General features: G+C 40.4%; 1 protein-coding gene across 1 annotated transcript in view; it reads left to right on the top strand.

Annotated features, from left to right (window-relative positions):
• AGBL1 (AGBL carboxypeptidase 1) overlaps positions 1-27,195 on the top strand; it is a 280,171-nt gene that overhangs the window by 118,206 nt on the left and 134,770 nt on the right. The window contains exons 19-20 of the mRNA XM_076348666.1: positions 21,417-21,546; positions 26,374-26,505. Of these exons, the coding sequence (XP_076204781.1) occupies positions 21,417-21,546; positions 26,374-26,505 (262 nt within the window). The remainder of the gene's footprint in view (positions 1-21,416; positions 21,547-26,373; positions 26,506-27,195) is intronic.

Below are 27,195 nucleotides of genomic sequence, written 5' to 3'. Positions count from 1 at the left end.
GTTGTCTTCAGTTCCTGTATGTTTCAGTCTGGTTTATAATTATAGTCCATAAATTGTGTTAGGATTCTTGGTAACAAGGAGTGTACTGAAAATGAGATTATTTTCAGTATTTGTGTCACTTTGCAGAGGCAGGGAAGGAAAAGAAACATTGTCAAATGACGAGAGTGTGCTGTTTTTCTCATCTTTCTGTGTTTTTGATGTGAGCAAGAGTTTGGCATTTTTTCCAGGATTGCAGTCAGATGTTCACCCAGTAGCTACTTGGATTTGCAGTATGAACTTTCAACCAGAACCACCACACTGCAGAATCTTCTTAGCCATAGGAGACTGATATTAACATCTTTTCCAGCAAATTACCTGATTCCTCATTTGTAATTCTCTGCAGTAGAGCTAATGAAAGATGCTCTAAGCAAAGTCCTGTGTCTCTGTGTGTAAACAAAACAATGCTGAGAAACCCCCTGAGGACCAAGTAGGTTTTTTTTTCCTTATGCTTTATACCTTTTCAGTTATGTGAATAGAAGTGTGAATATTTTGGTTGTTTTTCCTTGTTATCCCAGCATACAGTGGGGTTTTTTCCCTGCTTTACCCCCATAGGGAGTTAGATCCTAATTTCTTTTCAGTTCAGAATCTCTTTGTCTTTCGCTTTTGCCCTTTCTCTGTAAATGTCTTTCTCTCCCCATGCAATTCTGCTTCTGCCTTTTGTCTGCCACTCTCCCACTCTTGTTTTATTTTTGTTTTGGTAATCCACTGTGATTATATAAAGTTCCTGTTGAACATGTTGTGGACCAAGGACCATGGAAGCTCCAAAGCGCCCTGTGTCATTACTGGTGGGGACCGTTCAGAGAGCTCTGTTTACCGTTGTTTCCTGTTAGTAGAGAGACTGTTTGAAAATAGTTGATTTTTGTCAGATGGGTTCAAAGAAAGACATCACAAAATACTGTAATTTAGAGAGGTCAGTTTCCACACACATATAGAAAAGTTTATAAGTTTTTCTAGCTGTTCTCAGGTAGACAGATTATTATATATATTTGGTATCCAAGATCCTACGAGTTACTTAAGGTATTATGAGTTTTAGGTGACACTAAGAACACACCTTTTCAACCAGTACTGCATCTCCTATCTTCAGCATACCATAGTCTGATGTGCAGTATGTCTTGTTTCTCTTTCTGGCCCCCCCTCGTGTTGCTCTGCCAATATACCTCAACACCGACCTGTGAACACAGTTGTATCGCTGTGGAATCCATCCGTGCTGTCATCTGAGAAAACTCTGGCCTAGTCGTTCTCCTGCATTTGTAAAATAATTCTTCCTTTCCTATTCAACAAAATGGGCTATATCATATTCCTTAAGTAGCTTTGCTCCCTATTGGCCTGTGCTATTACAATTTTTTTCCCTCTTACTTATGTAGAACTGTTTTATATTAAATAATAGAGTGTTAAATTATTAGCATTCAGAAATCTTTAGTGTAGCTTAAACCCTCCTCAGATCTGGAGCAAGCTCAAACCCCGTTAAAAAGATTCCTGGGTTTATATCTTCTAAACCATAGCTTTCATTTCTATGGCAATTTCCCTTCATCACCAAGAACTAACAAGCAGTGCTTGTAAATTCTCGGGCTAATAATTCAGTGGGTATGATATTAATGACATTGTGCAAAGCAGGTAGTGGTGGTGGGGAAGAATTAGAAGAGAAGAGCAACTATCAATCTTGAAAATGGCAGCAGATTTCTCCATTTCTCCTCCTTGAAATTCATTTGGCTAAGTGAAGTGGGATTGGGTTTGATCACTTGTTTTAAAAATCTTGTTAGTAATAATCCATTTATCTGCGGGATACATGGAAGGGCCCCTGGATTCCATGACTTACTGTAAACATCTCTGGGGTTTCACTCTCGGTATCTGCATTTGATGCCACTCATCCCAAATAGGTAAAATGTACCTCAGCAGGGTAGGAAAAGAACTTGAAATCATTTAAAAGCCACATTGTGTTTTTTATTTAGATAAAATTAACTAGTATGTGCTTTTTTTAGTTGTGTGATATGAATAAAACATTTGTCTGTGTGGAGCTGATTGTAACGTAATGTTCCTGTTGCTTCCAGTAGAGATTTGGGAAGGGAGTTGCTTTTATATACTGTCATACCTGGAGGTAAAAAAAGATAGATGTCCAGTAGGGAAGAGAAAAACAGTGTTCATATATAATTTCTGGTTGTTTTTTTTTTTTAAAATATTTTGCCACAGGCTTGCTAGTGGGTACAATTGAGAGGAAGATCATCTTATTTACTTAGAATGATCTGTGACATATCTGTGGTGCATCCGGGTATATGAAGGTCATTGATGGACCAACCCACTAAAGATAAGGGTTCTCTTTTTTTCTTTTTTGAGCAATGTGTTTCACCATTTGAACCATTTCATCACTGCAACTTTGAAGTGTAACTAAGATGTTTATAGTCGATAAAAGAAACGATGTTTTCTTTCTATACCATACAATGTAATAGAAGTTAAAAGGAAGGTAGAAAAGCATAATAAAGAACTGACAGGTATCACATGGCAATCCTGGTCCAACAGGACAAAACCTGACATTTGTCATCATCATATTCAATAGGTGACACCAAGTGTCATTACTGAGTTCTGAGCGTGCCATTATAATGGTGATGGGTGGTGAGGAAAGACTTTTTTGGATCTGTTTCCTGAGGTAATCTTATGCCCAGGAACAGAAGGAATAAGAATCCTTATGACTTTGTTCTAAAGAGTTTATTTTGATGTGTTCCTGTTATTAATACAAATTGCTTTTTTTTTTTTAATGGGTTGTATAACGGACTGAATGCTAACAGTGATATCTTTGGCATTAGAATCTGAGCCTATGAGTATCCTGAAAACGTGTATTCTGCCGGCTAGCCATACAAAATAGGAAAACAGTGATTTGATTAATTTTCTTGTTTCCTCCGTTTCAGGAAATGGTAAATAGATGTCTAGATGGCCTTCCGAGTAGCATTGTGTGAAGCATTTCTACAGCCTTTAGCTTGAAGGGCAAATTGGGCAAGATAGGTACCTTGGCTTATGGTTGGATTCTGTTTTCCTACACCCCACTGTAGATTCACAATTGCTCTGCTGGAGTAAGTGAAATTACTTTCCAGTCTGACAGTGTAACTGGAAGCACAACCCAATAGTGATGTGTAAATTGCTTCTGTTTTCTTTTTTATCTCCCTGTCTTAAGAGCAAACTGTCAACTTTATCTGTCAACCAATCAGAGTCTGGCAGTGAAACATCTGGCTTAAACATCTGCTGGCAGAGGGAATGCCATTTGCATCTCTGCCAACAAGTAGCAAACACTGTATGTTAGGGTTGCGATGGCAAGGAAAGTCCATTTCCTTTGGGAACAGCAAAAGAAAGATATGTGCTGATGCTTCCTTGCCTTTGCAACTCTTGCTAGGACCTGATGTGTATATGTACGCACACACTCTCTTAGAGAATACATATTTACTGTGCAGGAAAGCTGGATAAGTATTCATTAAAAATGTAACCCATAATCTCAGCCATAAATGCAAGGCACAGCTTCTCCAAATGTTGCATAGATATTTCCTGTGTGGACATTCTGGGCTGAATTTGAAACATAGATAAGCGATCAGGTTAATGGAGCAGCGAAGGCATATTTGCAGTTGCAAGCAGGCAGCTAAATAATAATAATAAATCAGTAAGTAAATAAATAAATAAAATTCAAGCAGCTCTCTTCTCTGAACGCGATTAAGGGGCTGTGTCCGTTCCATCAGCATAGTCACTTTGCATTTGATGAAATCCTGAAAAGTGGATGTGGATAATAATTTGAGAATATAGTTGACTCAAATGTCCCTTTTCAATGATGGGAAACATGTTTTGGAATGAACTTCAACTCAGCTCACTGAATCAGGGTACCCAGGGAAGTGGTTCTTTCCTTTAAGGCTCTGGAGTTACTTTACGCATATGGAAATAAAAAATATGTCCATCCATTTGTCCTAAGCTTTATTCTTGACAATTCCTCTGCTTCAGGAGGATTTACTAACCTGTAAGAAGTAGGATTTGACTGAATTATTCCTATTGTTACTTTGTTCAAGTGGCATCTCCCAAACTGCTGCTGCAGCAAGATTCCTTTTGCTTCTTAAGGGAGAGCTCATGTCAATAATAAATACCGGGATCTTTGTTGAGCCTCTACAGTCTTTAATTTTTTTTTCTAGCCTGGAGATTTTTTGTGAGATGCAAGTACAATTTATAGCAGAATTTGTGATGGATGCAAACTAATTTACCTTGGAACCTGTTCCAAAGCATTGTCATTGCTTCAAATAACATCCCTGCTGAGATGGTAGATGTGAGTGGAAGTTGGCAAAGCAAAGAGCAAGAAAGAGGAGACCCCCTGAGGCACTCCAGTTGAAACAGTGATGTAACCTGTCACTGAATTATGCGAGAAACTGTTAGGCAACTTGCTATGGACCATGACAAATCATCCCTGGAGGACCCCATAGGATGAACAGAAGTAGCTGTGAAGGAATACCATGAAAGCCCAAAGCTGTCGCTGTCTGTGAGGCTGAGTGGTTTTGTGCATGTATCTTACTGACCCTGTTAGATGAGTAAGACCTGGTGATCATTTGTCCTCTGGAGTAAGGCGATAGCATGAGGATTTATTAGAGTAAGCAGGGAACTTGGAATAAACGGTGACAGCAAATCAGTCACTGACTACTGACTCATCCTGTTCCGTTTGTAGGCCAACAGCAGAGATCTTTAAATTAGGTTAATTCCTGCTTGTACTCTTTCTCTTGCAACGGGAAAATTCAAACTGCGTGTCGGAGGATCACTCCAGCATGGAAGAAAATCACCTATTTCCTTTCAGTATCCATGTTGGTTGTTCTTTGTGATAGACTGAAAGGCCATCTGGGGAGAGCGGGGCTGAACTCTGATGTCTTTCTGCCAATTCAAGATAGTGAGCTCTACCCAAAGGGTAGTGCCAGTAACATAAGTTAGGACAGCCCTATGGCATCATATTATCTTCTCATTGCCAGGCCAAACATCCGCTTTTGGCAGTTCTGCGACCAAGTCCTCCCATTCCAGCAGCTCTTTGGTGTCAATGATAAACAGTCTGCTCATAATGACGGGGCTTGGCATTCTTTTTCCAACTGTTGCAGCAGTAGGCAATACATCTTGTATCTTGTGTGCCAACAGTGTGTGATAACATTAAAACTCTTTCCAAGTGGAACTCTTCCTCAGCACTTTACTGATAGACAGGTAAAGCGACAGACCTGTAAGAGGCAGGAAAGGAACCTGCAGCTCCTCACGTGCTCTCATCTTTATCCACAAAAGGCCTCTTGGCCTAGTTAAGGTCTTTAAGTTACTTGGACAAGTGCTTATAGCAGAGCAGACTATTCTTTTAATGGAGCTTTACACTTGGAACAAACTGAAAGAAAGGAGGCATATTTGCAAAGGATGGTTGGTAGACTTTTTTTGTCTTGTCTTTGATGTTGTGACAGCTTTCAATGTTTTTTGTCTTTTTTTTTTTTTTTTTTGAAGGCTTGCTTAATTCTTGGGGTGGTGGAGAGATGGTCTTCTCTACATAAGAATGAAACGTGAAATTCCTGAGCAGCACTGGAAGTTCAAAAGGAAACACTGCAGTGGGGATATATGCTGTGTTGGTTTGCTGTTGCCCATGAGATCCATTTCAAGTCTCAATACATTGTTCTTCTCTACAGTGGATTATTTCCATGCTATTTAAAATTTTGTTTGCTTTTCTGTACAACTCCTGACCTTGTTGGTCAAGAGAGACTTTGCAGCTGATGGGAGTTAGCGTGAGAGATAAGTAATTGGAGGTTAAATGATATTCATTGTGAGTCCATGGAAAAGATCTATTACTGGTATGAATGTGTCTAAAAATCAAATGAACTTGACTGGGGGATCAAAGAAGGGAAAGATGGGATAGCCAGATGCCACAGGTGAAGCAAAACTTTCAAATATACGATGGTTTGAATGTATGTTAAGCACTAAGTAAGTCCTTTTAACTTTGTCACTGTCTTCTGATAGAATTATCCTAGATTCATACTAGCTGAACGAGAGCTGTGCTTGTACCCTCCAGAGAGTGTATTCAGAAGTATTCACCAACATGGAGCATCTAGGGTGTAACTTTAATATTGAGGAAGACATGAGTTTGTGGTTTTGGATGTAATGCTGTTAATTCATCCTTAGCATCTGTGAACCATTCAATGCGGTATTTCTTTTGGATAGCAACCAGTACTGTATGCTACAGAAGACATGAGAATCCTCCTCACAGACAAATGTGAGAAAAAGGCACCATCTTAATCTTTAATCGTTGGAGAACGGCTCACAACTGGAATCATGAGGGTTTTGTATTTCCTTTAAAATGCTTCTACTTTGAAATTCAGCGATTCTTTGGCTGTTTGAAGACTTAATGCTTAGGAGGTCACCTCTCCCTGTCTGATGGTTTAAAGACGTGTTCTGTGATTTCTTCCAAGTGAGTCATATTCACCTGACTAAGCTGGGAAGCGCTAGACTGAAACCACGCTAAGCAATTTCAACCCATTTCAACACCCGCAAAATTTGTGTTTTACTAACGTTTACACACAATTGCAGTTACTACCTTGCTGCTAGACAGCAGCTGGGAGCTGATGGCAGACCAGCTGCAGCCTGCCACAGCCACCGCTGGAGTGCCTGCATGTATAAAAATGATAAAGCATCCAGCCCTACAGTTACCTAATTGCAGCTGGGATTTTGCAGCTGTGGAGTCACACCATGAGAAATACATTCAGTGCTGCAATTCAGTGAGTGTGCTTTTCGGGCCAGCAAATTTGCCTGTGAGCTGAAGAGAAATGAGCTCTATAGAGCTAATTCTTCCTTTTTTTTCTTTTCCTGGTTGCAATCCCTTTTTGCTCTCTGTTGCTGGTAATTTTTAGTGCTCAGGAATAGAGATAAGCATCCTTCATGGGATCAACCTTTGAGGACCACTAAGTAATTGCTTTCCTGGCTGTGAACAGCTTGGGAAAAAAAAAAGATTATGAATGTTTTGCTCTCTTTGAATCATCATTTTTCCACTTTTATCAAATGTTTACTGTACGGTCTCAGACAAGTCATTAAACTGTTTTGTAGTTACTTTACCCATCTATACAGTCATGGCAGTAATACCTTAAAGAAACACTTTGGGCTTAATTTAATGATAATATAATTGTTTGAAATGTCTGAATGTTTGTTTGAAAAAAAATTTGGTCCTATTGAAATGGAGATTTCACATTAAAAGTACATTTGCCATACTCTGAGGGAGGGTGGGGATGACTAATTTAAAAAAAAAAAAGTAGAATTTTATTTTGGACATCCAAAAATGGCAACAAGTATGATTGATTTGGTATACTCTTTTTTTGCCTAACTCACTTGAAAGTTTTGGTGAGCAAACTTGCCAGCTGGCCAGAAAATCAGAATAAAAACTTTATCAGCTTTCTGGAAAATACTGTATAACACTTCTCTCTAACTTTTTTTCGGAAGATGGCTGTAAACATTGTTATATCTTAACAAAAATGACAGCTATGAAGCATTTTATAGCACTATATAGCAATATTAATTACATAATGTTATTGGAATGAAGCTGGTCAAGAAGGGTAGAAGATGGGTTGAAGTTTTAGCTAGGTCCTGTCCTGTAGGCACCACGCGACTTCACTTGCTTACAAATACTCCAAAAAGATAAAAGAAACTATAAAACTGAGACAGCACTAATTTACCTAAATACAACCCATGGCAACTGAAATATGTTGCCTATCCTTAGGAGGAAGACAACTTAGATCTTAAGGTCTTTCCTATACCATTCTTTATTCCTCAGTGTTTTCACAATCTTGGTCAAAATAATTGGCAACCTTGTGCAACCTTTATTACCATTGATCAGAATGGCCTACTTGAATTTGCACATTGATTTTTGTAGGGGATATTTCTGTGAGCTTATCTATATTGACTAAATGTTATGCAGCTGAGTCTTTAATCTCTCTTGGGTCTGTGAGTGGTAGGATAGCTCAAAGAACAAGGAGTCCTGAAGAAATTCAAAAAGGAAAAACGCTCTCAGGTATCATCAGAAATATTCTAGAGACTTGTTAGCCCCCCCGCCTTTTATTAGGATTCTAAGCAGGCACCATGCTTGTTTCTCTTTCAAATCCATCTTGGAATAGAGAAAATTTTATTCCACTGTGCTTTCTTTCCATGTCATTCTACTAAGAGAGACACTATAGGTACATCTCCACTGAAAACAATGTCTTGAAGTTGCATCTAGGGCTGTTTCTCAGCAGTGGCAGAATATTGTTCTTCTCTTCGGAAAACAGTTTTGAAAACCTCTTGGCTCAAAGTTGGAGCACAGTTTCTCCTTAGAGGCAAATGTTATATTGCCCTGTATGATGGGCTTTGCGGTACAGCAGTGCTGTCATTCACCTGTTGAGTCTAAATGTGTATTAACAGTTAAAATGTGTTCAGCTCTTTTATATAGATGTGCAAAATCTGCTTTCCCCATGAGGAGGTCAAAAAGAGCTTGCTATTTAGACAGAGAAAAACTGTAGCCCTCAGCAGTTGATTTCTGTAAAGACAGACAACATCGCCCTATTCTTTGGTTAGTATCTGAGCATGCTGAGTTAGATCAGCCAGCAGATACAAATTGCTTTCGATGGTGCTGTGTCAATTTTTACCCATGGGACTTCTAAGTAGAAGAGCTATAGCTGTAAATTACCCTTCTATACGTCTTACAATAAGTGATCGAGAGGTTGTGTTAGAGCTCTCTTCTTTTCTCCTTTTCTCCACGTCTAAATAAGGGACCCTGTCAGCCTGGTACTTTGTCATCTACTTTCCTATGAAATATTTCAACTTTTGATCAGGACCCGATATACTTAACTCACTGAAAAAGGACAGTGCCTCTTATCTGAAAGATTTTTAAACACTTTGCTACTAAGATTGGATGCTGATCATTGATTTTCTTCATGCGTGTCTTCACACCCATCAATCCCAAAATAGGCACAATTTATTCTCCTTTAAGAGGTTAGTCTTCTATTATATTACATTAAACACAAGTGTGTGGAGAAGGGTGGTGGGGAAGAGCTAAGGGAAAAAAGCCCCAAATGTTTGGATAAAGCACTGTATCCCCCATTCTGGAATATTGCTGATATTTTCTTATGCTTCAAGCTTCCTGATTTAATTTAAGAACAGAACTAAAAATGAACAGTAAGGACCATAAATTAGTTGCCCTGATCCAATTTTTTTTTTAGGAAGTTAGTTAAGAATTTCCTAACTTTGGAAGATGCTGACTGCTTGCAACTCTATTGAACTTCAATAGGCAGTGATGAGAAGTCCATATTTTGAAAAATCAGGTCATTTATTTCAGTATTCAAGTAACTTCACTTTACAAATCTGTTTCAAGAGGGAATTTTTTGATCGTACTAGTCCCCAATTAAAATTTGTCAATTGCTATGCAAAAACAGCTTGATATTTTTGCTCACACAAGTATATATGAACCACTTTCATATATTTGTTCCTATCTAGTGCCTTAGTTTTTCCTTACTAGAAACTTCCAGAGAGGCTGCTACAGTTAATGTGTTTGGCACAGTATCTATTGCAAGTCTCTCAGCTCCCCTGGGATTCTGATCGCACCTCTTAGAAATCTTAAATCTCTCTATGCACCCTGAATTTTCAGTGCTAGTTTTACTTAACGCTCAAATGAATTCTCTTAAACCTTTGCCCAAGTCTTGCTAGGGTTTGTGAGCTTTCTGTAGAATTTGGTTCAATTTTTTGATTTTACAGTAATTCTATCTGTTACTGCTTTTCATATGTGTATATTTTTAATTTTTTCTGATTGTTTTGCAGAGCTCTACAAGCCCATCAGGTTTCTCTAGTGGATACTTTATTTTAATAAGTGTGTATTGAATGCTTCGTTTAACTTTACTATTGTGAAGTGCCCAGAGACGCTGTGCTTGGATGAGCAGTTATGTAAGAGCAATTTGTTTTAGTTTTTTAGTATCAGAATTAGCATTCAGCTGAGGTTTGAAGGCTCATAGTGCATGTGCATGGGGGAAAATAAACAAATAAAAGAGTGCTTAGTGCATCTAGACATAACCCCAAACTGGTTTTCTTCTCTGTGACTGCTTGCTCTACTCACTGGCAGATCAGTCCCCCAGTTGCCCTTCTAGCAGTGCTGGAGTGGCTGTTGCCTGATCTCTGAGGATACACTGAAGGATTAGCTTCGTGCTAGCAGAGGACTTCATTTGCTTTGCTGAGAATTGCAGGATGCAGAACTGTTATCTCTTTGTCTCCCCCCCCCCCCCCCCCTTTATTGTTATTAAATAATTATTGTTTGACATGCCCATCCTGGTGAACAGATGCTTTATTGGTAAGACCTTGTTGTCTACAGGCTGGATGTGGCCTTGGTAGTAGCTGCCAGGTTTCATAGAGAGACAATTCAAATTCATCATTTGTGTGGCAGTCCTAAGACACATAGTTTCTCTGGCCTGGGCACTGGAAGAATTCAATCTTTCTTCTCCTCTTAACCTGAGACTCTTACAGAAAGGATGTAGCAGGGGAGACGGTACACATTTGTGAGCAGGAGGGTCTGCAAGAGAGTGAGTGGTGTTCTGGGATATTTTTTTTTAGTAACTGGAATGGCTTATCAAACTGTTTGCTATGCCTCAGTTACTGGCTATTGCACAAAGCGGTCTCCAGCTACTGGCAGTGATGGTATTTCTACCTCGTTACTTGAGTCTTCCAAAGCCTTAATGGTCTCCCTGAATACATGGGGGAATCATGCAACGTGTTAACCAGGAATTCACGACACTGGAGAGAAATATTATGTAGGGGTAGAACATCTATGAGGAAGATACCATGTGCTGGCAAAGAAAGCAAGCAGGAATATATGTCTGGTTAAATGGAAAATAGCCGCTTCCCTTCAAAGTGAGGTGGAATGTCTAACAAGAAAATAAGAGATGGGGTTTGTTTTTGGGGTTTTGTGTTGGGTTTTTTTGTGGTGGTGGTGTAGTGTTGTTTGTTTTTTTTTTTCTCTTGTGACTTGGAAGCTGCATTGCAAACAGGTCTGATCCATAAATATTGTTCATCTTCACAGAAGGGAACACTTACTGCAAAGAAAGCAAACAGTGTTTTGTAGGAACTCCTGACTCCTCAGTGGAATTCACACACAGAGTTAGAAACCCCATGTCAGAAAGGAGAAATATAACAAGCCTGGATTCATATGTATCATTGCTGAGTAACCTGTGAGGAAATATTACTTTATTGCAGAGAGATTATATTTGCCATGCAAGTAGCCTGTGAATTTAGTAGAGGTCAAGTCCTATAACACTGTAGCCCACTGTAGAGGGAATTTCCAGTGACGTTGTAGATACTAGCAGTAATATCTTCATAATCGTATTGGGTTTACAACATGGCTGGAAAAAAAAGGGCGGGGGGAGATGGGGGGAAAAAAAGAGGAAACCTTTCTAGTGTGAGCAACTAACACAATCTAGTGTTACTTTCCTTAGCTAGCCCGTGCCTGCCTTGCAGAGGAGAGGAGTTGGCAAGCTATGTACTTGGTTTTGTCTTATTTTGTAAGCTGCCACTCAGCATATTTCAGTTAATGCTACTTTGTCAGAACTATAATTTACTAATGGAGGAAGTATAGCATGTCTTCATATATGTCAGCCTGCGGCCAATTCCACTATAAATCATATCACAGCCTCATGTACAGTGAGGTCCCTTTTTGTGCTTCTACACTGACCTGAGCAACTTGGTGACAAAATAAACCTGCCCTGTGCCGGTTCTTTTTTAGAGAAGAAAACAGCATCTTATTTGAGCAATGGGAATTAATACTGAAGGATGAACGTGTGAGCCTACTCAGCATTACAGGGGGACAACCAACTCTGCCCAATCTAGAGCAGCCTTTTTGGTTTTTTTTAAGTTTATTATTAACCTCTTCAGAAAACAACAGAACAAGTTTGGCAGAACAACCTTCCAGCCTCCTACAGGGCTGAAAATATATGTGCTCAAAAGCATCTTATTTTGGAATACCACCACCTCATTGTCATGCAGGTGTGACTCGCAGAGACTTATCCCTGCTGCTTGTTTTTATTGAGGAGAGTGGCTGAGGTGATGAAGAACGGGGAATGCAACTCAGCTTGGGAGGACTGACTTCAGTCTTCCTCACCTTCATCTCTTTCTTCTTCTTGGCCTCTTTCTCTCTTTTCTCCTTTTGTCTGTCCTCATTGCCAGCTGGCAGGTGACTGTCCTGCTTTGCTGTGAGGTGTTAGCTTGCTGAAACAAGTCCGATTCCCATACAAAGCTTTGCAGACCCCAGACTGGAAAGGGACTCCAGGTTTCCAAGCAGAGTTGTCTTCTGGGATAGGGGACAATGCCCTAATCAATGCCTAGTCCATGAATCCTGGACGTTAGAAGCAGAACAAAGCCTTTTAGATGATGTTGGACAGGGTTAGGCCAGCATGATCTAGTGATGGTCCAGGAAGGAACTGCATCTTGCAGCATGTTCCTTGTGTAGGGCTTGTCTCATTGTTAAAAAACAAGTACAACAGTTTTTTAGTATTTACTGGCAGCAATGTTGGATTAGTCCAATCATTCTGTAATTTATTAGCAAAATATTTGGAGGAATCTGCACTTTCTGATTCACAGTAACTGCTTTGACAGTTTTTCCTTCCATTCTAGTTACCTCTTCAGTCCCACAGGAGTAGAGGACACTAAGAAGGGGTACTACCTCCTGGACTACTCGGCTAACTAAGGATCCTAGGAAAAGCTAACGGAGATATGAAGTCATCGCTGCACATTCTTTTTTATTTTTTTTTCTGGGCCTCTACACGCCCCTCTGCCTGTGATTCTCGCTGTTAATCTATGATGCCACACTTTGCCCTTCTGCATTATTTATTTTGGTTTAAGTTTTAGAACAATCATCTGCAAATTGCAATTCTTAGTACTCATTTATATGCAGAGATTGCGCTGATTTAACTGACAGATTTTTAAATCAACTCAGTTAATTCCATGCAACCCATATGTGAGCAATTAGCTTAAGTCAGTTAAGAATCCTCTTCAGCTATATGGATATAAGCCACATTTAAAAAAAGAAAGTCAGAATACAGGAATTAGAAACAGGCTAAAGGACATTAATTTAAAAGTAAAGCTTTAGTTAGTTTGATATGCTTTCATCAGATCTCAGGTTTTATTCCTAGTTTTTCACTGATTTACTGCTCTGTTGCACGAGTGGCTTCACTTCTCAATATCCCTGCCTGCAAAATTAGGATTTGCTGACATGGCTTGTAGGAGGATGTAAGTGGGGCTGTTTGGGAAAATGCGTTAAGCTTAAGCTTTTCTATGAATAATGGATGGTCAAAACTGGAACCAAATCTTCCCGTTTAAGAACAGTGTTTCCATTTGGAAGTGTCATTGTGGTGCCATTCGGGAGTTGTTTGGCTGCCCTGTTGTCCTGGCTCCCGCAGCCAAACTACAACTCCCATGTTGCATCATAATTCTGCAAGTTACTGAATTGCTGTTATGGAGTCTTGATGTTGCATTAGGGGATGTGTGGCCCAGCCAAAGAGACCCTCTGACAGAGAGGAACGGGTGCATGCTAAGAAACCTCAAGTGCATGTTTTCTAACATATGCTGAGACATCTCTCTTAAACAGTTCTGATGTTTTGGATGGTACAATTTGGAGTTTTTACTGAAAAGTCAAAGTTTTGAGGGGAATAGGGTGTTCGGTTGGTGATGAAAAGTCAGCACTTCCTGCAGAAAGTAGATACTTGTTATAAGAAACTTCTTGAGCTGAAAATTGGTTATTCCATCTAAAACCAGTGACTAAAAATGCAGTTTTAAGGCTTTCTTATCAATGACATGTAAAGTATTTGAAGATCCTGAGAAGAGACTGTGGAGATGACCCCATCTCATGCACAATGTCAGGAAACTGAGAACCCAGTTTTTATTTGCTCCCTAAATCCTTATTTGCTCCCTCATAAAATAGTACAAAGCATTATTACTTGCATTTTTCTCATAAATGACAGTGCAAAGTGTCAGGCAGTGGCAGCTGCAGGTGAATGAATTATCTGGTATTTAATAATTACTGTTGTTACAACTAGAAGAAATAGAAATCTGACGGACATCTTTTGATGTGGAACTGGGAGGGAGATTAGCTTATCTGTGACAATGCTGTTAACTCACCTTTTCAGTAGGTCATATGAAATTCTTGTCCTCATTTGATTATGACATTGACAGCATTAGCTGGGGTGAAGCAGATCTCATTCTGCGTCTCTAACTGGTTTGTGACCAAATGTGACTTAATGAAACGTGTCCACAGAGAGAAAAGGAGCCCTTATAACAGAGGGAGCTGAGCAAGTGTAGAGACGCAGTTAGATGCACCGAACAGGAAGAGCACAAACTGCATTGTTTATCTTGGGAAGCAAGGGTTGTCCATTGTGACAAAATCAGTCAGATGTAGCAAGTGAAACACTCATTACACTAATTAGTATCAGTGCTCAGCTGTAGGGAGGCAAGAAGAAGCTGGCAGAGTGATACTTTAGGATAGCGTTTGCCTCAGAGGAAGCATTATGCATCACGGATTCATTAGTCAGTGCTGGGAGGGAAGAGTCGTACAGCAGCCACGGTCCGAAATGAGACGGATCCTTTCAATGGCATCCTTAAATCGGTTGGCATCCAGATAGCACAAGTGTCATTCAGGAGACGTTTGGCATTGTGTGTGTCTGTAAGGTGCGATAAAAAAAAAGAGAAGAAAGTAGTAAAAAAAATTCCTGTTAAAGGCCTAGAGATAAAATAAACTAGGCAGTAAGAGTTCACAGTGCAACTGAAAAATCACCATTGCTTGGTACTTTATGGGGATCTCTTAGGAGAAGCTGACTTTCTGGCCTTGGTTTTCATCATCTAGTTAAACAGTGCATGCCTGCTTTGGTGCTCTAATACTATCTGTGGCCTTTACTCATGATGAAAGCAGGTCTCATAATAAGATGTGGTGCAAATGAGGCTGGAGGGCAATTAGCATTTCAGTAGGTCATAAGTAAGCGGGGAGGGGAGTGTAAATATAATTTAGGAATGAAATGCACGCTTGAAGAAAAAGAGATATGGAATAGGGATTGTGGCTTCTGAACTCCCAGCTGCTTTGGTTATGTTGGGAAGGCAAACTGCTCTTGAACCTGGTTCTATATAGGCATTTTGCATTCATGTTGCTTGCAGTCAGAAGGAAAGAGTGAATTATCAGAAATGGATTGTTAGCTGCAGTAATTCTGATGGGAACTGTTTCATTCATCAGTGTCTGCGTATATGCCTTGCAGCTATTTACCTGTATTTCACTGTAAACAAAGGAAAATCTAATAACTTCACACCCTGAACAAAAAAAGAGCATCACCTTCTTTGCTCCTTGGAGTAACCAGGTGAAGGGATCGCCTGACTGCAGGGAAACCCTGGGGCTTGCCAAGATGCAAAAGTGAGATGTCCCAGAGGGAGCTTTAAGTGGCTCACTTTCATGGTGAGAAGATATTCCACCATGAAATTAATGATGCAGTCCAGAGCACAGTAGGAAAAATACCCTGCCCTCTAATCCCCCATCTTTGATTCCAGCCGTAGAGTGCTGTAGTGTGAGTCTGTATATATGTCTGCTATAAAATGAAATAGATTAAATGAAGAGCTCTACAAAGAGGTCCTCAGCACTTTGTATTTTCTCTTATGCCGTTAAGACACACAAATTCCAGAGGATGGAAGACTAGTTAGCTGTCATTCTGAAGCTTCTGAAAAATATCAAAAAACATTTAAAATCCGGACTGGTTTACATCACATAAGCATACTGTTTCATTGGATTGCTCTCAGTGTACAGTCTCCAATATTTACGTTGTTCTGGTGATATTCTGTTTCTGGAATGATCATTAGTGTCACAGGACAATACCACAGTGCAATGCCTGGGTGGCATTGGATGAGCACCTCTGTGGAATGGACACGTGATTAATATAGTCATTACGGTTTCAGCACATGGGCTTGAACAAAGCCAGAGTCAAAGACAGAAAATAATGGTTATATTTCTGACGCCTTCCTTTAAATTATGAGGGAGGGCTTTGCTGGTGCTGCTGCTTCCTCACATCACTGTGTCTTGCTCTCTGAAAAGATTTAAAATCAAGAGAAATGAAGGATTCCTCCTCCCTCCCCCCCCCCCCCCCCCCTTTTTTTTCCCCTCCAGGTTGCTCTGAGCTTTCTGCATGGCAAGACCAAAACACCTTAATGCAAATATTCCTGCTTCCATCCTAGGCAGTAGCTATTTATAAAGTCCAGCATGCTGTGTCTGGTTGAGGCTGCCCCGTGCTGCTCAACAGCGTCCTGATGTTTACTTGTGCCTACTTCCTCTTATATAGATACTCTTATCCTACGCTAGTACTGCTGTCTGCTTTTAAGATGCACAGTGAGTGGTGATGCTGCTCTCTACATATCAAACACAATGCATCCCTTTAGATTTTATAGTACCCTGTGCCCCAGGTGCTGTTGTTATCAGTCCTGACATCATTCATTCAATATGATGGGCCCTGTCTTTCCATTTATCTGTAATGGACAGGAGACTTTGAATCATTTTATCTTGCAAGCACAGCAACATCTTTTCTTTAAAAAGTCTTTTCTCTCTCACCGTTTCTTGTTTTCTTCCTTGTCTAATATCTTGTGCATTACATTTATCCCGCAATCTTTTTACTCTGCACTTCTTCTTCCCTTTTGTTTTGTTTTTCCTGTGTGTCTACCTTTTTCTCTCTCTCTTCCCCTCACCCCTCCCATTTTTGTACCTGTGCAGGGCACTGATGCAGGCTTATTGCAATCAACTGAAAGGTTCCATTGACCTTATTGAGCCTTAGGTTAGGACCAGGTAGCATCTCTCCATCCATACACACGGCTCGTGCAGAATTTAGTGCAGTTTAGTGCAGTATCTGAGGTTACCTTGCCCTCAAAGCCAAGCAGGCTTAAGAATAAGACAACAAAGTAAACACATCGTTAGCAAAACTTAATGTCAGGCTTTGAGGTACAAGATTAAAAGCAAGGTCTTACAAGTGCAAACAGGTTTAAAATACAATTCTATCTTAAACCGAACAAGTCTATTCTTTAGCTATGCAACCTCTTCCTCATTAACTCCCTGTGAGGTGTCCCTGCCTTCCGAGCCAGAGTCTAATGCTTCAGTTAGAAGTGCAGTTACCTCCGATGGGTTCAGAAGGGGAATCTCAACCTCATCTTTCTGTCTGTGGTGTATCGACTTCAGATGCCAGCAATCCAGTTTTCATAGAGTAGTTCTCCTACATGACTACCTGCATTTATACATCTTTAGAGCTGAGGACTGCATAGAAATAGGAATATTCTTGGTGGCATATAATGATGATATTCGAAGCTAGCAGTCACCAACAAATTCATCTAAGGATGAATTTACTCTGCTTGGAACTAGTCACAAGTCATCTTTTCTCCAGGGACTGGATGGTTTGAATGCTTTGGTTTTATTCAGCTTAGTGGACTATGTGACACTATTGGAGTACATCTGAAGGACAGACCGCCCAAGTGTTTCTTTCCTCGGGCAACAGTAAGTGCTGAACACCTTGCCCTGTATCATTGTGACAGTCAGTGTTTTCTGGCCACACCCATTTAGAAAAGTTTAGTTAGTAAGGATCAGAGGATCTCTTCTTCCACCAGCTCCATAGCTTCTCTTGAGTCATTCTACAGATACCTACAGAAATACTACTAGGGTCTGCCTGGAGAAGGTGAAATGTGTTTGTTTCATCTCCTTTTGCTGTGCTCCACTTGGTAGCCATGCACTGCCCCAGAGACCGCTAATAGCTATGCCATAGGCTCATACACATCAAAGAATGTCCTGACTGTATAAAGGTAGAAGAGGAGGCAGAGCTGTAACAAAAGCACCAGGCTTGTGATCGAGAGAAATGCAGTTTAATTGTTTTGCACATATCTGGTTAATGCATCTGGGTTGAAGATAACAAACAGCGGAATTACAGGTAATCTGTATAGAGACACAAAGGTGGGTTTTTCTTTACTTATTGGAATTCTTTTTGGCAAATGTTTTCGTAATTTCCTTTGAGCTCCTACTAGTCCCATTCAAGGTGGTAGGTAGTCTTGCTAATGCTGCAAAGGTGAAAAGACACATAAAACATTTAAAGCAAATATAATAGCTTGGAACTGTGTTGTAAGAAATGCCTTTGATTTGAGCAGTGAATTTCATTAAATCCTGCCAAACATTCAAAGCCAGTCTCAGCTTCCCAGTCCCTTTATTTGCTATCAGCGCTTGAGATCAGCTTAATATTTTGCCTTCACCCTTGGTTGCAGAGCATAATGGACAAAACCATTATCTGTGAATGTCATCGCTATTAGGGAAGAGAGAGAAGAAAGGAAGGGATAAGGGGGAACAGGACTGGCGGGGAGCTGGTATCTACAAAAGTAAACAGAGTTTAACAGTATGATGGGAGGAGGGAGCGGGATGGGAAAAATCAGCCTCTCATAATTTAATTGAAGTTCTGCATCTCCTTAAGAGCTGTGGATACAAGCTGCCAGGCTGAGGGGATAATATTTAAAGGTCATTTAAAAAAGCAGAGATGTTAATCGTTGAAAGGACAAACCTGAACTTTGTCTCCCAGCTCTCGCCTACATGCGGAGATGTTACCTTCCTTCCCTGCAGTAAATAAGAGCTTTCAAATTATTGTTTTAGAGTTATATTACACTTACTAAATACTAAGCAACCAGCAGCATCTGTGAACTGCAGGGGAAGGGATGGGCTTGTCATAGGGTCGCCTCTAAGAAAAGTTACAATTTGTATCAGAGCAACAGAGCTGGTAAATTGTATTTTGGACAGAGCGAAATCTGCTGAAAGAGTGAGGGTGCTGTGAACTGCAGCGATGTTGGCATGTTGTGTGGAAACCGTGCTTATGTATGAGTAATGCATTGCAGTCCATGGGCCACAGCAGAACCTGATTCTGCAGTAGGAAACACCGGTGCCTTGTCACACCATCTACTTGGCTTTAATGTGTGTTGATAGAGTTGATTAGGAGTTTTTCCTTACATGCTTTTCTAACACATTGTGGGATTTCTTTGTATGTTCTGAAGAAATAAGGAAATTTTTTACAGAGGCTTTTAGTTTAGTGTAAGAAATAGTGAAATAAAAATGGAGCTTGGGGTTAGTTTGACATTAATCTCTGTATTTACTGAATCCTTTTAGGATTAGTTTTCAGTTGTCGTGTTTCTACTCCCCTGCAGGTTTGACTTTGCATGTTGGACTCTTCCAGCATGTACCAAGGCATTTTAGCAGAGGGACAAGTGAGGATGGTTTGAGTAGACATAAACTAGTGTCAATCCCAACAGGAAAGGTGGGGAAAATCGGTTGGTTTTTTGGGGGAATTTTTGTGAGCAATGACAATGTTGAAAAAGTATTTCTGTAGGGCTGAAATAACAAGACTTTTTTTTTTTTTCTTCTTGATGTTACATTGAAGTATGAGAATAAAAGTCCAGCTATCATTCTTTCCCTCAGAATGGAAATTCTGTTGTTATTTTCAATTAGTTGTGCTCCCTCATGTACCTGTGGTGCAGGAAGACATCACGGGCTTATGTCAAGGAAGTGTTTGGGTCTTATTTTTTTACTAGTCACACTGGGGAAAGATGAGTTGCTGAATGCAACCCAATGACTCTGTATGTGGGGTTGTACCTGTTGAAAGGAAGCCATGTAAGCACACAAGTTCTTGGCAGAAATACAGCTGCTAATCTTAGTTGAGCAGCTGTTGTCCTGAAGATCAGGAGAGGTGAGCCTAAAAGTAACTCTATCTGAAGAGCCTTTAAGAAACATAACAGAAGTTGTCATGTTTTCACGTAGAATTTTTGGCAGAAGCATCACAGCAGCATTTGCCAACTTCCCATGTGTTAGCTATAGCTAATGTTTTCCGATTCACCGAATGAGTAACATGGGAACTATGGATTATGAGAAAAGGAGGGAATTCAGATAACAGTGAAACTAGAGTAAACTTGGAATGGATCTTGTGATGTTGCCAGAAACCCCAAGATGGCATCAGAGACCTTGTTTTTCTACATTAAAAATGTATGAAATATTCTTAGTGACTCTTATTATTTCTTTGTCTTCCACTCTTAACCGGTTCTCCATTGTTCATACTCTTTTTTTTTTTTAAAGCATTCCTGCTTTACGACCCTTTTCTTCAAGCATCATTTGCAAGGCATTGATAATGCCAAAGGTGCTACATGCAACACACTCTAGCTGCAGTGCAAGGCTCTGCCAACACAACAACAGACCACATCCCCAGGAATATGTTTGTACTTTATTTTGTTCTAGGAGTCTGCAACAGCAAAGCTGGATGCAACTCCGCAGCTAGAAATTCACCCAACACTTAGGATTTTCTTTTTTTTTCTTTTTTTTAGCACAAGCCAGCCCAAGTTTACAATGCCACCAGAAGCATTCTAGTGCTGAACTGGATAGTAGGGAGATGATAAGGACTTGCCACACTCTCTCATATGCTGGAGGGTTGATGCCTGAATTTTATCAGCACACCGCGATTTGAAAACTGTGAACCAAATAATAGCAAATCCTGTGAGGAGCGTGAGAAGGCTCTGATCTACACATGGTCACTAATAAGGGAGATTAGTTGCATTTTGCAAAATTGTACAGTGATATACTGCTCCATACGGTCAAGTATCCTGCACAATCTTCCGCTGATCACTGAGTCAGTAACAGAATATGTTCAAGCCAACTAAGGGAAACATTTTCTCAGTGCAAATCTGGGATCCTTATTTAGCTTTTTATTCAGCCTTTGCAGTGAAGCTAGGTAAGTGTTCTAAATAATGATATAGCATGCATCAAGATCTTTCTGATGTGCTTTAGATAGCTGCATTTCTTGTGAGTGGAGAAGCTTAAATGAGATAGCCAGCTCATCTCATTTAAGTGCATTCATATTTCAGACTGGTTGAAGAGATTCAAGTGCCTGTCTTCAATTAGAATGAGTAGGAGTTGGATGTACTTGTTTGCTGTGGAGGTTTTGAGAAGCCCGTGCTCTATGTAAGCTGGGTGAATTTCGTAGATAGCACAGAATTTAGAACACTTTGGAACATTTCAGAAGACTTTTTGTTTGTAAGTAGTCTTTTGATTTGTACATACTTAAGTAAAGGAAAAAATGCATTTATTTTCAAGACTGCAACTATGTGAACCTTGGAAGGAAAGGAAATTATAAAATTCATATACTATAAGCACCTTTGAAATGTAATACGGATGGACCGTTGGTTCATTCCAGACCAATGTTCAAAACCTTTATATCTGTGTTCTAACTGACATTCCCTGTCCTTGTGCCACAGCTTGCCAGAAGCAGAAACTTTTTGGAATCGGCTGTTGTTTTGCTAGTTTGTGATGTGTTGTTTTCTGGTTTCAGCCACCGTTGTTCGTTGAGTGGGGATGATCTGAACAGACAGTGGTTGACACCCAATTCCCAGCTCCATCCAACTATTTACCACACCAAAGGTCTTCTCTATTACCTGCGCAGCATTGGCCGGGCTCCTCTGGTGAGTCTCTTCCAGGATCTCTTGTGAGTTACTGTATATGGATTGCTTACTGTAGTTGCGTGAACAGTCTTGTTTTAGAGCTAGAATGATTTGGAAAGCACCATGTGCTGTTACACTTTCATCTTACAGACGTGTTTTCAAAGTCTTGGATATTTAATACTTTACTGAATCTTCTAACCAACAACTCCAAATTCCAGAATCTCTGTATACCTGGAATATAAGCAAGAAAATGAATTCCTTTAAAGCTCTTTAATATCCTTGAAGTACTCCAGCTATGGTGGATATTATGAGTAGGTTATTTCTATCTTCATGGTAATGATAGGAGAAATTCCACAAAGACTTTAGTCTGAACGGACGGTGCAAAAGCCCATGTTGGAACAACACACGCAATCACAAAAACACAGGAAGCAGCCCTCAAAATGTCTGAACTTCCATGCTGCTTTGGTGATGGGAAGAAAATGGCTGGTTTTGGGGGAGGTACCAGAAATTCATGAGATGGATCTCATCTCAAAGCTGCAATTGGGATAGGGCTGGAATCCATCCCATCTGCTCAGTCTTGGTGCCCAGCAGAATGAAAAGATAGTTCTGAGACCTCAGGAGAAAAACCACAGGGAGGTTCAAATGTTGATGAACAGATGTGGATGCACAGACTGGCAGGTTGGCTGCTGATAGGTACAGTCGGGCAGAAAAAGTCCAGAGACACAAAATTCCCTCTCAGTTTGATGAGAAAAACCCCAGACAAGGTGAAAATGTCTGTAAGCTTATTTAAGTGAATTCTTGTGGGAATATGGTTTTTGGCTAAGACAACAGCCCTGAAGTTAAGTCTGCAGCCCGAGGAATATTGTGGAAACTCAACTCATGGTTGTGAATTTACTCACCAATCTTTTCCTTTGGGTCAGAGCAATGTAGGATCAATCTTGTTTTGCCCTGCTATTTGCTACCTGGCCTTATTTAATACATAACCATCCTTGTCATATCCAGGTGCATAAAGTTGAACACGCACTCAGTGCAAGTTTTCATCATTGCTGAGTGAAGGGAGACTATTGATCCTATCATCTCCCTCACACAAGCTGCATGTCAGGCTTGGTAAACCGATTTTTTCTTTGCCTTTGAAGAGTACATTGATTTTAGTTTATACATGCTCAAAAATGCCTTTTCTCTCCTCCAGAAGAGAGCTGGGTTTCTTCTTTTTTTTTTTTTTTTTCTTTTTTTTTCTTTTTTTACCTCCAAGATGCCATGGAGCCAAGTTCACTGAGAGCCAAATGATTTCTGTGAAGTGATTTGGTTTCATTTATCCTGGGATGCGCAAGCAGTTTCTTCAAAGCAAAGAAAAGCTGCTTGAAGGAGAAAAGGAAAGAACTTTAAAGTTAACAGCCTTTCAAAACAAAGCCATTTTAATTGGTAACTTCTATAGACAACAGCCTCCTAAAAGTGCTTTGGTTTTTTTGGTTTGTTTTAATTCTCTTGTTGGCTCTGGGAACCATAGTAAGATGAGGGACTGGATGCACTGTGGCATTGCAGCCCTCTGCTGCATGGGATCTCCTTTCGACTGAGAGCAGCAAAGTGGGAACGTTGGGAGACCTTTTGTCTGGGAGCAGCCAGGTCTGATGGGGAGAGGGAAGTTGCTCTCTCCTTGAGCTTTTGTGGTGAGAAACTGCTATGCTTTAGAAGTTATAGCTGACAATGCAGTTGCAGCATGCAACAGGGAACCTGCAGCTTGTACAGAGAGTCTGAGCTGCAGTGAAGAGCAGGAAGCCCTTGGAGGGGACAGAAAGAACCTCCTAAGGACCAGGAGACACTGAGCAGGGTTTGCTGCCATTCAAAGGCATTATATCAAGCTTGGAAACAAACATCTGCCTGCAAGGATGTAGCTCATTGTGAGGAAAAAACCCTAGCCACGTCTACCTCAAAACTCAGAGATTCAAAGTCCTCTCACAACGCCATTAAGGAAAAAAATGAGAATTTACCAAAAAAAGAAAAGAAATTTCAAAACGTTCTATTTTCCAACAGATTTTTTTGCTTTCCGTTTTCTATTTTGCTTTTCCTTTATTTTAAAAGGTGCCTGGTTCTGTGACTCATGAGGAGGATTGGTTTTGAGTTAGAAAGCAGTCCTTACCTTTAGGATGATCAGTGCTGGCAAATAACTTTATCTATATAAAAATTTGCCTGTGTGTCTTGAGTCATATCCCAGTGAGTGCAAGCCTTGAGAGTTTGACTTGTTTGTGTGTATCAGTGTCCCAGCCATATGGAAGGGCAGGCTGGAGAAAAAGGACTGGTAGGTCCCACGTTTGCTTAGTGTTTGCCCAGACATATGGCAGGAAGAACTGGGTGCTCAAACTACAAAAAATAGCTTAGTGTTACTGGATGATGAGGCATAAGCTACCCTGTAGCGTGAATATGAGGCAGAAGAATATCTTACAAAGGACAATTGATTATAAACATTGGGAGTGACTGCAGTATCCAGCAAACTTAATTAAAATGTTGCTCTATGCAACTCGCAAATAGAATGAAATTATTTCCAGTAGCACTGACTCTACTGTGGAAGCTGGAGACAATCAGTGAAAGATCCCACGGCCTGAAACAGCAGCAATATTACAGAACCTGGCTTTGATAATCCTTTACCAATACAGTAATCTCATTCCAGACCTGTCCCTAAGGACTCATCTGCAGGTTTCTTGAGGTGCAGAATTATAGACCTGCTACTGATCAGGCAGCCTAGCTATCCAACTATCTGATCATCCCTGTGTGGTTTCTGATAAGTAATATTTTAGGCAGATAATATATTGTGTCTTGTGTGTTGGTAATTTTGTAAATTGGCAGGTAATTGATACCCAATTGAGCTGGGTCCTCTGCCTTGAAATAATACAAAAGCTCTAAAATCCTCTTTGATATTCATAGGAATAAATTCTAGGTGGTACCTGTGGTTAACCTAAACTATGACTCTGTATTGCTGATAGCTTAGATGAAACACTAGCTGGAAAAATGTCTGCTATTAAGAGTACCAATAAAAGCAGCTCTTTGGAAGGAGACATTACAGGATAATTGCACGTGGTTCAGACAGAGTTACTTCAACTGCAGGGGTTGCATAAGCCCTGCAAAATATGCACACAGCCTGAGGGGGCTGAATCTCTGGGGTCTGTGCAATATTGTTTTTTTTTTCCTTTGGAATGATGCTGGTTGTAGGTTTGCACCAACGAGCAGCTCTCAGACTGCCCTGTTTGTCCTCCCCTTCCTACCTTTGCCGGGTGGCAAGGGTATAAGTAAAACAAGAGCAGTTGTTGCTGGGTAGGTCGCTGTTCACATGCTTCAGGTGTGGAAAATGCGTGCCGCGGGGACGGGGACGTGCAGACCCAGAGTCCTGCAGAGAGAGCTGGAGGTGAGTGGTGGTGCAGGATGGTGGTGCAGTTGACAGGTCAGAAACCAAAAGAAGGAGCAGTGTATAAGCTACGAGATATGTATAATTGTCCAGCTAATTAGGAGCAGTGAGAAGGTTCTCTATGCGTGTGTGCCTTAGCCTCTCCAGCACGTCAACCTTCTGTTTGTCAGAGCAGCTGAGAGAATGTAAATGCTCAATTCCTAGATAATTAAACTCCCTGACTTGCTGCAGCTAAACTTAGTTACTGTGTAGCTGGTAAATAAACACGCTATGGTAAATCTTGCCATAACAGTTGGTGGAAGAAGCTCATCCACTCCATCTGTTTCTCTCCTCTTGTATATGTATTTATGTAAGAATACGTGTATTTTTTTACCCCATATTTCTCCCCCATCTCTCTTTATATTGATCCATAATTCTTCCCTACCTTCCTACGCCCATTCTTTTGTCTCCGACATGTGCCCTGGAAAACTCTTTCAATGAAATCTTGAAGCTCCTTTCTACTCAGTGGTGAATTTCGGTTTAAAATGAACCAATTCCTTCTCTTTTAGAAATTCTTGTCTTTTCATTGATAGATTTATGAATATTCCTGATAAAGACATGGAGAATATATGTAACAGCAGCGTGTATATCGACTTCATATCTCAGAGGGCACGGAGATTGATTATTCCTTAAGACTTGGGTCAATATTTACCTCTTTGGTCATCAAATCGTGATTTTCATTTCTATAGGAGTCGATATCTGCCTATAAAGGCAATCAAAACTTCCGCTAAAACTGGGACTGTGCCTTGTGCCTAGTTTATATGACAGCTGACATAAGAGAGATGGATTAGATAGATAGATTAGACAGTGTGGAAAGGGATTATTTACTGTGAAGATAGGTCGTGTTCTGTGCTTGGCTTCCAGGAATTCATGCAAAGATCTGATGGCACTGTGCAATACAGTTGCACAATTATATTTTCCTGAAAATTATGTAGCACAGGTTTTGAATTTAAACTAGCCAAAGTGATGATTAATTGCTTAGGAAAGCACAGATTTCAAATCTCATGAGGATAAAGCTGGAGTTTAGGAGTTTAGAAGTAGGAAGAGCCTGACAAATTGCTCTCTTGTTGTATCATAAGTTACCATGAACGCTGAAGTTCCCGAGTTGCCATGGATTCTCACACAGGTGTCATGTTTATTTCTGCTGCAGACGGAAATGCACAAGTCTTGACTCTCTGGATCCCTGAGATCATGTCAGATTGAATAGATAAAGCAAGATACAACTGACTAACAAAGTTTGACACAGGTCATAGGCATGGCACAGTCTAAGCTCCTCTGAAGAGACCTGAAAAAAACAGTAGCAACGCCCCCCCCTCCCCCCCATAGTCTTATAGTGCTTATTATGAATAACCAGGAAACTTTTTCTTTTTAAACGTTCAAGATTTTTCCTTCCCCCCTTCCCCTCTCCCTAGGTATTCTGTGACTACCATGGACACTCCCAGAAAAAGAATGTGTTTCTTTATGGCTGCAGCATCAAGGAGACCTTGTGGCAAGCAGGCTGCGTGGTTGACACAGCAGTTATCACAGAAGATGTTGGCTACAGGGTAGGTCCACTTTGTTCCTTCCTGCAATTACTGGTGTGTGTGTGCACCTACGCAGCTGGTTAAATTAAGGCCAGCTCACAAATTTTGGAGGCAGGTGGAAACTTCCCTTACTCCGGAGGAGTAATGGTCCAGAGAGTTGCAAATCATGCATAACACCTTCACGCACCAGATATTAGCAAGAATATTGTCAGTAGGTGCGTCCCTATTTATTTTGTTTTAGTAAGATGCTGTGTTACAATCTTTGGCTACAGACTAATAGGACAGCCATATTTTTGTGTGTTTTATAGTTTCTAAATATACATACGCTTTTGTCCCCTCGCCCCACCATAATGAGAAAATAAACAGGAATTACATAACGGTAACTTAGAAAATGACAATGTGCCACTGCCCTACTCAGTTGAATTGCTTCATCACAAAATGCTCCTGGTCCCACTGAAGACACCAGAGAATTCAACGGGTGTCAAACAGACAGATCTAACATAGTGGCGTTATCTCCACAGCAAGTGCTTCGTGTCATAGCTAGGGAAATTTTTCTGGAATTAGAAAGAACAAATACTAAACAAATACTATTTCTACTTCATGCGAATGTCTCGTTCATCAAACTGTTCTCTGGATTTCCTGCCCGTCTCTTTTTTTGGTGTCTGTTTGGATGATATTTTCCTCTTAAATGATGAATTTCTGTGGAGAAAA

The sequence above is a fragment of the Aptenodytes patagonicus genome, chromosome 10 (assembly GCF_965638725.1).
Source record: "Aptenodytes patagonicus chromosome 10, bAptPat1.pri.cur, whole genome shotgun sequence".
Classification (NCBI taxonomy): Eukaryota; Metazoa; Chordata; class Aves; order Sphenisciformes; family Spheniscidae; genus Aptenodytes; species Aptenodytes patagonicus.
The sequence above is the reverse complement of the archived record's forward strand: the minus strand, read 5'-3'. Positions and strand labels throughout refer to the sequence as shown.